A 12,856-nucleotide genomic window follows, 5' to 3' on the forward strand; every position below is an offset into this window, starting at 1 on the left:
AACAAGAAAATACTTTGAAAAACACCACACAGACAGCAGGGGACCTTGTTTACCCCTTCAGCTCTTTCTCCTTGCAACATGATCTCTCTACCACTCCTTCTGACAGCTGTGTCCTCTATTCTTAAACTAACTCTCCTTCACACCTCTTCTCCACCCCACAGCTTATATATATCACCCTCACTTCTGTCTTCTCCTTATTACTCTACTCACCAACTCCTGCTAATTCTACACCCACACTCACAAAAAAACTCCAGGACACTGGAGCATGTCCCTTCATATAAATCCCACTCCCATACTACCTCCATCACCCTTCTGCTTCTCCTAACCTCTGGAGATATATCTCCAAACTCTGGGCCTCCATCATTTAACTGTACTCAATGCATCTATTACCCCGCATCCTCTGGCTGCAGCCGCAATGCATACAATCTAGTTCCCATTTCTCTTCTTCCCCAAGACCAGACTCTTTCTCTTGCACCCTTTGGAATGTCCATTCTGTCTGTAACAAACTCACCTCTCTTCAAGATCTCTTTATCACTAACTTATTTAATCTACGCGTCATTAGCGAAACTTGGCTTCATGAAACCGACACTGTGTCTTCTGCTGCCCTATCCCATGGTGGTCTTCTCTGGACTCACTCCCCCAGACCCAGTGGACACAAAGGAGGGGGTGTCGGAATCCTTCTAGCCCCACATAGCACCTTTTGAGTACTTCACCCACCTCCCTCTCTGTCACTCTCCTCATTTGAGGCACACTGCATTCATATTTTCTCCCCCGTTTCTCTAAGGATAGCTGTGACCTACTGGCCCCCTATGCCGGTATCAACCTTTCTTGATGACTTCTCTGCCTGACCACCCTATGTTCTCTCTTCTGAAATCCCCACAATCATTCCCTATTAATACTAACACTCCTGCTACTTCCAAACTTCTCAGTCTAACCACCTTTGAAATGAAGTAATGGATAGATGCTTCCACTCACTTTGAAGGCAATACCCTTGACCTCTTTTTCTCCCACCTATGCACTCCGTGAAACCTCTCCAACTTTTCTTTCCCTCTCTCTGATCACTACCTTATTAGTTTCACTCACTCTCTCCTCTCCCTCCAACCACCAACAGCTACCCGTAGAAACCTATGTCATCTTAACCCTTCTCTTCTCTACTGTGCTACTGACCACCTCTATCTCAAAATCACACCCCTGTCCTGCACCGACCTAGCCACTTTGGTCTACAACCATTCACTTTTAGCCTTACTGGACACACTGGCCCCCCTCACTACACACAGAATCAGGCCCCGACCCCTTCAACCTTGACAAACAGATGACACTAGAAATCTGAAAAAACAAAGCCGTGCTCTTGAGCACCTGTGGCATAAGACGAAGTCCCAGATAGATTTCAACCAATATAAATCTGCCCTCCAAAAATACAATTTCAGCCTCCTCACTGCCAAGCAGACTGATTTTATCACTCTCAATAACAACTTATCCCGTCACAGTAAACTCTTCTCTATGCTCATCCTCCACTGCCTCCACCCACTAACTCACTCACTGCCCAGTACTCTTCGCTGGTTCTCTTCCTGCCTATCCAACTGCACCTTTTGCGTTACCTACAATTCTACTTCCTCCTCTCCTCTCTTCCTTTCTCTGTTGGGGTCCCCCAAGGTTCTGTTCTTGGATCCCTCCTATTCTTGTTCTACACCTCTTCCCCTGGGCACCTGATAGCCTCCCATGGCTTCCAATATAATTTCTACACTGATGACACCCAAATGTATCCCTCTACCCCTCAGCTCACTCCATCAGTCTCCTCACGTATCACTAATTTACTGAAAGACATATCAGCCTTAATGTCACACCACTTCCTCAAACTAAATCTATCCAAAACCAAGCTCATAATATTTCCTCCCCCACGTGCTTTTTCCCCTGACTTCTCTATCAAAATCAATGGCTTAGCTATCAACCCATATCCGCATGCCAGGGTGCTCTGTGTTAACCTGGACTCTGAACTCTCCTTTCGGCCCCACATCCAATCACTTTCCAAAGCTTGCCCCCTCAACCTCCGCAACATCTCCAAGATACTCCCCTTCCTAACCAATGACACCACAAAGCTCCTAATCCATGCCCTAGTAATCTCTTGCCTCGACTACTGCAACTCCCTCCTCATTGGCTTACCTTTACATAGGCTCCTCCCCCTTCAGTCCATCATGAATGCTGCCGCCAGATTCATCCACCTTACAAATTGCTCAGTGTTTGCTACTCCTCTCTGTCAATCCCTCCACTGACTGCCACTCACCCAACTAATTAAATTCAAAATACTAACAATAACTTAAGGGGGGATATGATCTCCATGTATAAATACATAAGGGGGATATGATCTCCATGTATAAATACATAAAGGGGATATGATCACCATGTATAAATACATAAGGGGGTATGATCTCCATGTATAAATACATAAGGGGGATATGATCACCATGTATATATACATAAGGGGGGATATGATCACCATGTATAAATACATAAGGGGGTATGATCTCCATGTATAAATACATAAGGGGGATATGATCTCCATGTATAAATACATAAGGGGGATATGATCTCCATGTATAAATACATAAGGGGGGATATGATCACCATGTATAAATACATAAGGGGATATGATCTCCATGTATAAATACATAAGGGGGATATGATCTCCATGTATAAATACATAAGGGGGATATGATCTCCATGTATAAATACATAAGGGGGATATGATCACCATGTATAAATACATAAGGGGGATATGATCTCCATGTATAAATACATAAGGGGGGATATGGTTACCACGTATAAATACATAAGGGGGGTATGATCTCCATGTATAAATACATAAGGGGGATATGATCACCATGTATATATACATAAGGGGGGATATGATCACCATGTATAAATACATAAGGGGGTATGATCTCCATGTATAAATACATAAGGGGGATATGATCTCCATGTATAAATACATAAGGGGGATATGATCTCCATGTATAAATACATAAGGGGGGATATGATCACCATGTATAAATACATAAGGGGATATGATCTCCATGTATAAATACATAAGGGGGGATATGATCTCCATGTATAAATACATAAGGGGGTATGATCACCATGTATAAATACATAAGGGGGTATGATCTCCATGTATAAATACATAAGGGGGATATGATCTCCATGTATAAATACAAAAGGGGGATATGATCTCTATGTATAAATACATAAGGGGGGATATGGTTACCACGTATAAATACATAAGGGGGGTATGATCTCCATGTATAAATACATAAGAGGGGGATATGATCTCCATGTATAAATACATAAGGGGGATATGATCTCCATGTATAAATACATAAGGGGGATATGGTTACCACGTATAAATACATAAGGGGGGTATGATCTCCATGTATAAATACATAAGGGGGATATGATCTCCATGTATAAATACATAAGGGGGGATATGATCACCATGTATAAATACATAAGGGGGGATATGATCACCATGTATAAATACATAAGGGGGATATGACCTCCATGTATAAATACATAAGGGGGGATATGATCACCATGTATAATTACATAAGGGGGATATGATCACCATGTATAAATACATAAGGGGGCTATGATCACCAAGTATAAATACATAAGGGGGATATGATCTCCATGTATAAATACATAAGGGGGGATATGATCACCATGTATAAATACATAAGGGGGATATGATCTCCATGTATAAATACATAAGGGGGGGTATGATCTCCATGTATAAATACATAAGGAAGATATGATCTTCATGTATAAATACATAAGGGGGATATGATCACCATGTATAAATACATAAGGGGGATATGATCACCATGTATAAATACATAAGGGGGATATGATCTTCATGTATAAATACATAAGGGGGATATGATCTCCATGTATAAATACATAAGGGGGATATGATCTCCATGTATAAATACATAAGGGGGGATATGATCTCCATGTATAAATACATAAGGGGGGATATGATCACCATGTATAAATACATAAGGGGGGATATGATCACCATGTATAAATACATAAGGGGGATATGATCTCCATGTATAAATACATAAGGAAGATATGATCTTCATGTATAAATACATAAGGGGGATATGATCTCCATGTTTAAATACATAAGGGAGGATATGATCACCATGTATAAATACATAAGGGGGATATGATCACCATGTATAAATACATAAGGGGGATATGATCTCCATGTATAAATACATAAGGAAGATATGATCTTCATGTATAAATACATAAGGGGGATATGATCTCCATGTTTAAATACATAAGGGAGGATATGATCACCATGTATAAATACATAAGGGGGATATGATCACCATGTATAAATACATAAGAGGGGATATGATCACCATGTATAAATACATAAGGGGATATGATCTCCATGTATAAATACATAAGGGGGATATGATCACCATGTATAAATACATAAGGGGATATGATCTCCATGTATAAATACATAAGGGGGATATGATCACCATGTATAAATACATAAGGGGGTATGATCTCCATGTATTAATACATAAGGGGGATATGACCTCCATGTATAAATACATAAGGGGGATATGATCACCATGTATAAATACATAAGGGGGGATATGATCACCATGTATAAATATATAAGGGGGATATGATCTCCATGTATAAATACATAAGGGGGGGTATGATCTCCAGATGATTTGAACTCATACGTCCTATGAGTCAAACGGACTTGTATTGGCAAATGCCAAAATTGGAGACATCTGATCTGGAGACCTTTGACATGGAAGCCAGGTCCTCACACAGTCATTGGGGTAGTAGTCTCCATAGACGGTATTTCATAAGAAAAATTGATGGTTTCTCCCATATGTTCATGTATATATCGAGGAAAGGAGAACAACAAAAGGGCAACATAACTTAATTCGGTATAAAAATTAGACATTCAATAAAGTTAAAAACCTCACATTTTGGAGAAGAGTAAACAGCCTTTAAGAAATGTGTATGGTGGTAGTGAAGCCGTCCCGATGCGTTTCGTCTAAATAGACATCATCTGGGGTGCCAGTCCACTGTAGCCATTCTGATTATATAAGAAATATGACCCCAATAATGAGAAACAGACCTGTGATGCGTCATCAATCTCGGAAGTGCAAATCAGCGATCACTTCTTGTGAAACAAAGATGGCAAATCGGCGTGCGTACCACGCCTCGCATTGAAATCACATTAAAACTGTAGAGTGCACGTGCGTGGAGATGTGCGCTCCACACCTCGCTCCAAGGAAAGTGTATGGAAAAGCTGGATGCACGTCAAGCCCATCAATGAATGGCAAGGCGCGCATACAGCCGAAGTACGTCATTTTCCCTAGAAAAAATGAGAATGACATGAATCGCGCACCTCTCTCGTGCATCTCTCTCGCAAGGAGAGACGTGCGCCAAATAACCCACAGAGGGAAGGCACAATGACGTACACACCATGCCCCCCAAGAGGGGGAGCGAGGACATGACATCCAAACATGCCTTAAAGTGCCTGTACTGATAAAAATATGGGGGGGATGTGATTAACAGTCCAACAATAGTTAATAGTAAACGCCCAGAAGGACAGTGAATGGCCAGAACCCACAACGGCATGTCTACATGCCCTAATGGTTGATTCATAGAAAAATATGAACCCATGCAATAAAAATAAAAAATAAAAAAATAACTATAATTTGTAAACCCATGTAATGTTCGGAACATATAACTGACCAGTCCATCAGCCACATGGAACACAAGAAAAATAAATAAATAAATAAATGCATTTGGAGAATAACGCCAATAAGTAAATATGTGATGAATGAGATTGAACCTAAATCTACCATATTTATCGGCATATAACACACACTTTTTTCCCCTGAAAATCAGGGGAAATTGTGGGTGCGTGTTATAGGCCGATGCCCGTCACTTTTTGTTCGGATCGGAGCGATCGCGGCTTTCGCCGCGATCGCCGCCGATATACACAGCAGTGTGTAAATTGAAATATGGCGCCGAGACTGCAGGGACTCGGCGGAGCATAGATGCACATTCCCGAGAGTCCTCGGCTTTTCTCGGCGCCGCTCACAGTCCCGCCCAGTCCCGCCATTGGACCTGTGTTATGTCCATCATAGGGCAGGACTGGGCATGACTGTGAGCGGCACCGAAAAAAGCTGAGGACTCTCGGGTATGTTTATCTATGCTCCGCCGAGTCCCTGCAGTCTCGGCGCCATATTTGAATTTACACACTGCTGTGTATATCGGCGGCGATCGCGGCGAGCACTGGGGCAAGGCTGCACTGTGGCAAGGCTGCACTGGGGCAAAGCTGCACTGGGACAAAGCTGCACTGACATGGCTGCACTGACAAGGCTGCACTGGGGCAAAGCTGCACTGAAAAGGCTGCAGTGGGGCAAAGCTGCAGTGAAAAGGCTGCACTGGGGCAAAGCTGCAGTGAAAAGGCTGCACTGGGGCAAAGCTGCACTGAAAAGGCTGCAATGGACACTGGGGCAAGGCTGCACTGACACTGACAAGGCTGCAGATGGACACCGATAATGCTGCATTGATGGGCATTTTAATGTAAGTTTTTCTTCCTTAAACTTTACTCCTAAAAGTTTTTTTCCTTAAAATTCCCTCCTAAACTTGGGGTGCGTGTTATACGCCGATAAATACGGTAAATCGAATCTAAATGTAAGTTATGACAGTCCAGCGGGGCTGATACTCATCTGGGGTCAACAACTATACACATTGTTCGGAAAAAAGCAAAATAGATCCCTAAAAGAGATAAAATGAAACATAATAAATAACATAAAAGAAAAGGGAAGTCCCAGAATACCACATAAATTGAAAATATTAAAATCTTAGAATATGATTGTCAATTTTTACGCCCTATTGATGAATGCGTTAATGTCCCAGTCCAAGTTCATGCCGAGCGGGAAGTGGGACTGTAACTCATAAATCCAGAAGGTCTCTAAATGTGAGATGCCTCTCATGGCACCTCCCCTCCAAGGGGGAATATACTTGTCAATGACTAAGAATTCAGTGCCTTTGGGATCTCTGTTGTGACACTGTCTGTAGTACTATGTTTGGTATCCCCACTTTTGAACAAGATATTCACTGACTCTGATGGAGAATGTTTGAATCGTTCGGCCAACATATTGTTTGCCACATGGGCAGGTGATCAAATAGACAACATGTTTGGTCGCACAAGTGCAGAAATGTTTAATAGGATACGCGCCATGGGTTATGGAAGATTTAAACTCTACTGTTTTTGGGCCTTCCCAAAGAGTTGTGTTGACAAACACATCTTTTGCATGAAAAAAAAATCAAATTGTGAAAAAAAGATGTATGAATAGGTGGATTAATGATATTAGGTGCTACTCTACTTTGTAGAGAAGGAGCCCCCCCTAAAAATGACCATGACTTGGTCAGGTAGTATAGTACCGAGAATACGGTCACTCCTAAGTATATCCCAATGTTTATTCATAATCGTTTTGATTTGTTTATGTTGTGTCAAAAATGAGGTCACCATGGACCATTTATAATTGTCATCTGGCTCGCGCCAAGGTTTAACAGCCAATAGAGAACTCCTCTCGACAGCTAGAGTATTTCGTAACTCAGAGTCTTCCTCAACTGGATCATAACCTTTGTCGAGGAACCTCTGCCTAAGGACCATGGTTTGCATTTTGAAAGTCTCTGTTTCAGTACAGTTCCTGCGTAATCTCAGAAACTGGCTACGTGGTACAGAGCAAAGCCAAGATCTATGATGGCAACTGTTGATGGGGATGAAGCCATTACGGTCGGTAGGTTTAATATATGTTTGAAATTTGAACTGTTGATCCTTAAGTTCAATTTCAAGATCTAAAAAATGAATTTTACTTCGACTGGATTTGACTGACAGGGAAATACCTCTATCATTCGAATTCAGAGGGACAAAAAACTGTTTCAAAGAATCCTCAGTGCCATTCCATAGGAGGAGGATGTCGTCGATGTATCTGGCCCATAAAACCAAGGATGGTGTATCTTGGGCGTAGATGACATCCTCCTCCTATGTTTATGGCCAAGTGGGAGGAGGATGTCGTCGATGTATCTGGCCCATAAAACCAAGGATGGTATATCTTGGGCGTAGACAACATCCTCCTCCCACTTGGCCATAAACAAATTGGCGAGGCTGGGAGCAAATTTAGCTCCCATTGCTACGCCTCTCTGTTGAAGATAAAAACAGTTGTCAAATCAGAAGTAGTTATGTTTAGTAGCGAACTCTAAAAGTTTGATAATGTAACTACTCTAGAAATCAGTGAGGGTCAGTTGCTGACTGAAAAAATGTCGAACTGCGTCAATCCCCAACTGGTGGGGTATGCAGGTATATAGGGAGGCGACATTGGCAGTAGCCGTGATGTAATCACCCTGTATATCCAAACTTTCTAATAGTCTGATGGTATCTCCCATGTCTTTAAGATATGAGGGTGTCCGTCTAACCAGAGGTTGTAAGTGAAAATCGATGTAACGGCCTATACGTGAAGTGACTGAATCAATGCCACTCACGATGAGCCGTCAGGGAGGGTGTAATGGATCCTTGTGGATTTTGGGCAAATAATAAATGGTGGGTATTCTGGGTTCCAGTGGGACTAAAAATAATCTTTCCTTCTTATTTAAAATATTAAGGTGGTATCCCTTTGTGATGAGATCCTGTAGTTCCCTTTTATATGAAAAGGTTGGGTTATTAGTTAACTCCTGATATGTATCTTGATCGTTCAATATCTTATACATTTCTATCTCATAGTCAGTCTTGTCTAATACTACAATACCATCACCCTTGTCATTAGGGCGAATCACTAGGTCCTTCTTCTCACACAAAGACCTAAGCCCAGATTGTGACAAGGAATGGTGGTAAGTCCGCTTTACAGGTAGTTTGTCTAAATCTTTATGTACCAACTCCTTGGAGATGTTAACGGCCGGAGCAGCCGGGACAGGTGGGTTAAACAAAGATGGATTTGACAATCCAGAATGAACAGTCCCAGAAATGGCGCTCTGGCCAAATTTTCATAAGCATTAGAGATTAGATATTGTTGTATGTTAATTTTGCGGATATATTTTTGTACGTTGATAAATATGTTAAATTTATCTAGTTTTTTCGGAGGGGCAAATTTAAGGCCCTTATCCAAAACTGATTGTTCATCATGAGTAAGTATTTTTGTGCTAAGATTAAAAACACCTTGGCCCATTAGGTTCTCCTTCTTTTTTCTCCTCTGAATTCTCCTCCCCCCCTCTGGACCCTCTCTTAGGTCGGGACCTCTTTTTCTCGCCTGGGTAATCTCGTTAAAAACCTGATTGCTCATAGGCTCCTTCTATGTACAGTAGGTGACCACGATATTGTGTCAATCTCGCCGCTTTTATTGGTGAGATTTGACACCTGCGAGCCCCGTCGTGGGAGCCAGCGCCGAGATGGCTCGCTGATCGGGAAAGGAAAACTTTTTTTTCTTTTCGCGATGAGCGACAGGCAGTGCTGACAGCTGTCTGATATGAATCGTGAGGGGGAACGCTGCGCCAAATTTTAAATGAAAAAAACAGTGTGGGTTCCCGCCCAGGAGCATACCAGGCCCTTAGGTCTGGTATGGATTGTAAGGGGAACCCTCTACGCTGAAAAATCCATACCAGACCCTTATCCGAGCACGCAGCCTGGCCGGTCAGGAAAGAGAGTGGGGACGAGCGAACGCCCCCCTCCTGAACTAAACCAGGCCACATGCCCTCAACATGGGGGGGTAAGTGCTTTGGGGGAGGGCGCCCTGCGGGCCCCCCCACCCCAAAGCACCTGGTCCCCATGTTGATGAGGATAAGGGCCTCTTCCCAACAACCCTGGCCGTTGGTTGTCGGGGTCTGCGGGCGGAGGACTTATCAGAGTCTGGGAGCCCCCTTTAATAAGGTGGCCCCCAGATCCCAGCCCCTCACCCTATGTGAATGAGTATAGGGTACATCGTACCCCTAACCATTCACCTAGGTAAAAAAGTGTCAATAAAAAAAACACACTACACAGGTTTTAAAAGTAATTTATTAGGCAGCTCCGGGGGTCTTCTTCCGTCTTCTCCCGGTGTTCGGCTTCTTCAACCGGGCCCCTCCGCTATCTTCTTCCAGCTCTTTTGCTAGCGGGGGCCCGGTCTGCTGCCGCTGTCCGGTTCTTCTCTGGTATCTTCTGCCGGACTCCCCTGCTATCTTCTTCCAGCTCTTTTGCTAGCGGGGGCCCGGGCTGCTGCCGCTGTCTCGTTGACGCTTCTCTTCTTCCGATGTTGACACGACGCTCTCTCCTACTGGAATGCTGTGTGCAAGCTGCGCAGCCATTTATATAGGCAGTGACCCCGCCCCGTGTGACATTACAATTACAGCATGCGCAGGGACTCTGGGGTCACGCCCCCTTATGACGCTGGGCTGCGTGCTCGGATAAGGGTCTGGTATGGATTTTGGGGGGACCCCCACACCGATTTTTCGACGTAGGGGGTTCCCCTTACAATCCATACCAGACCTAAGGGCCTGGTATGCTCCTGGGGGGGAGCCGTTTTTTTCATTTAAAATTTGGCGCGGCGTTCCCTCTCATGATTCATACCAGACAGCTGTCAGCACTGCCTGTCGCTCATTGCGAAAGGAAAAAAAGTTTTCCTTTCCCGATCCAGCCAGCGCGACATGCACATTACCCTGTCGCCAAGAACCAGCGCAATGGGATCGCGCTGGAAACACAATCTCGCGGTCAGGTACTGTATGACTGATAATCCTCATTATGTAGCTCTCTAAGTGGAGAATACCTATTATGGGTAGGAGGGCGGTTATGGTGGCGGATGTTGGATGTCTCCAATTTTGGCATTTGCCAATACAAGCCCATTTGACTCAGAGGACGTATGTCCTTTTGAGTTCAAACCATCTGGTAAGCCTTCATCCTATCGGTGGTGGACTATATTCACACATTGTTCCAATATTGTTTTATTGTTTATTCACTATTTTCGGATGTCTTAAAGATGTTATGAACACTTGGCGAATGTTCTTTTAAGGGCCATCCAGATTCATCACGTTTTCCACTTCACCTATGGACTCAATGTCTATGTGTTTTCTTGTTGGTTTTTTATACAGAATTACTGAACATTTATCGCATTAGAGTTCCACATCACTTGTATTTATTATTTGTGAGATTTAATTTGTATACACCTCCATATGGCAGGTCTGAGCTTATCCCCACAGTGGTCTTCTCATCCCTTGTGACTGCTTGATTGGTGATCCACATCCACCCTGTGTGCAGCTTTCAAGATACTTTTATGGAAGTGTATCTGAATAAAGTGTTACTTGCTTTTACTATCACACTGACCCAGGCGCCCTCTTCCTGCTGTTTTTGTTTGTCTGAGGGAACTCCCATTTTCTGCTGAGGAGCTGCCGAGGACTGTGTGTGCAATCCCCATCCACCTGTGGATCCATCCATCCTGTGGACTTCTCCTTGATATCCCTTACTACTATGGACTGTATGGACTAATTCTTATTAATTCATTTTGGGTATATATTGTTGTCCCCCCCTCCCTGTTATTGATACCTTATGATCCACCTTATAGCTGCCAGTGAGCGCTGACTGACACACTACCTGACAGTTCTGTGCGATATATTGCAGGGCATTTTAGGCTATCAAGCAGTCCCTGCCCTACTCTGGACCAATCAGTTAGCAGTATGGGTGGAGGAATGTATTTAGTGTTAATGACCCACCTGTGCTCATCTCTGTAGGAGTGTCCTCCTCTATAAATGTCCCCGTTATTCTATTCTCCTCCATAGACTGCTGATCATCCCTCACATACCTCTCTTCTTCTTCTGCTTTAACCTCAAATTCTATATCGATTGGATCTCCACTCTAAATCAAGAGAATGAGAGAAAATATCATCTGTAAAATTTAAGCTCACATAAAAAATCCTCCATAAGTCCATGTTCAAGATCAGGAGTCTCCAAACTTTCAAAGCAAGGGGCCAGTTTTTTGTCCTTCAGACTTTAGGGGGCCAAACTGTGGCCAGTAGCAGTGGAAATTGTCCTGGCATCAGTGGGCATAAACATCTCCATATTTGGTATTAGTGGGAGGAATAGTTCCCCATCATTGGCATCTTTAGAAGAAATGGTGCCCCATTATTGGTGTCAGTGAGAGAAATGGTGCCTCATCCTTGGTGTCAGTTGGCAGAATAGCGTCTCATATCAGTGAGAGGAATAGTGTCCCAAGGGCCAGATAAAGGCAAGCAAAGGGCCACATCTGTCCGCAGTTTGGAGACCACTGTTCTAGATGCTCCATCCGACCAACCTTGTAACAGTGAGGGATGGTGTGATCTTCCTGTGTGGAATCCCGGGAATACAGAGGACGGGGACATCTCTCTGGTGGGTTCCTGGTATTAGGGGGCTCCATCTTATCCTTCTGTCCTTCTGAAAACTCCTCCATCACTCCATACTCCTCATCCTCCTCTTTATACTCTTCTTTAACATCAATATTATCATCCCCGAGGTTTCCACTCTGAAAGATGTAATAAAACATTCATTGTAACAATCATGCTGTGTATAAATCAGAACTACCAATAATTGTCAATCATCTACCTGATAATGGGGAGAGATGGTGTGATCTTCCTGTGTGGAATCCCGGGAATACAGAGGACGGGGACATCTCTCTGATGAGTTCCTGGTATTTGGTGGCTCCATCATATCTTTGTGTGCATCTGAAAGTTCCTCCTTCACACTATACTCCTCATCCTCTTCTTTAACAACAAACTTCTCATCCCCAAGGTTTCCACTCTGAATA

At 43.4% G+C, this 12,856-nt stretch overlaps 2 protein-coding genes across 3 annotated transcripts in view; one reads left to right on the plus strand and one right to left on the minus strand.

The window, feature by feature from the left end:
- LOC141121985 (uncharacterized) overlaps positions 1–12,856 on the plus strand; it is a 641,331-nt gene that overhangs the window by 158,355 nt on the left and 470,120 nt on the right.
- LOC141121973 (uncharacterized) overlaps positions 1–12,856 on the minus strand; it is an 83,431-nt gene that overhangs the window by 66,724 nt on the left and 3,851 nt on the right. The window contains exons 5-6 of one of the 2 annotated variants that reach the window (XM_073611756.1): positions 12,655–12,849; positions 12,368–12,574 (exon numbers count right to left, since the gene is read on the minus strand). The exons of the other annotated variant lie outside the window; for it this stretch is intronic. Coding sequence (XP_073467857.1) covers positions 12,368–12,574; positions 12,655–12,849 — 402 coding nt within the window. The remainder of the gene's footprint in view (positions 1–12,367; positions 12,575–12,654; positions 12,850–12,856) is intronic. 2 annotated transcript variants of the gene reach the window in all.

The sequence above is a fragment of the Aquarana catesbeiana genome, unplaced genomic scaffold (genome assembly GCF_042186555.1).
Source record: "Aquarana catesbeiana isolate 2022-GZ unplaced genomic scaffold, ASM4218655v1 unanchor236, whole genome shotgun sequence".
Taxonomy (NCBI): Eukaryota; Metazoa; Chordata; class Amphibia; order Anura; family Ranidae; genus Aquarana; species Aquarana catesbeiana.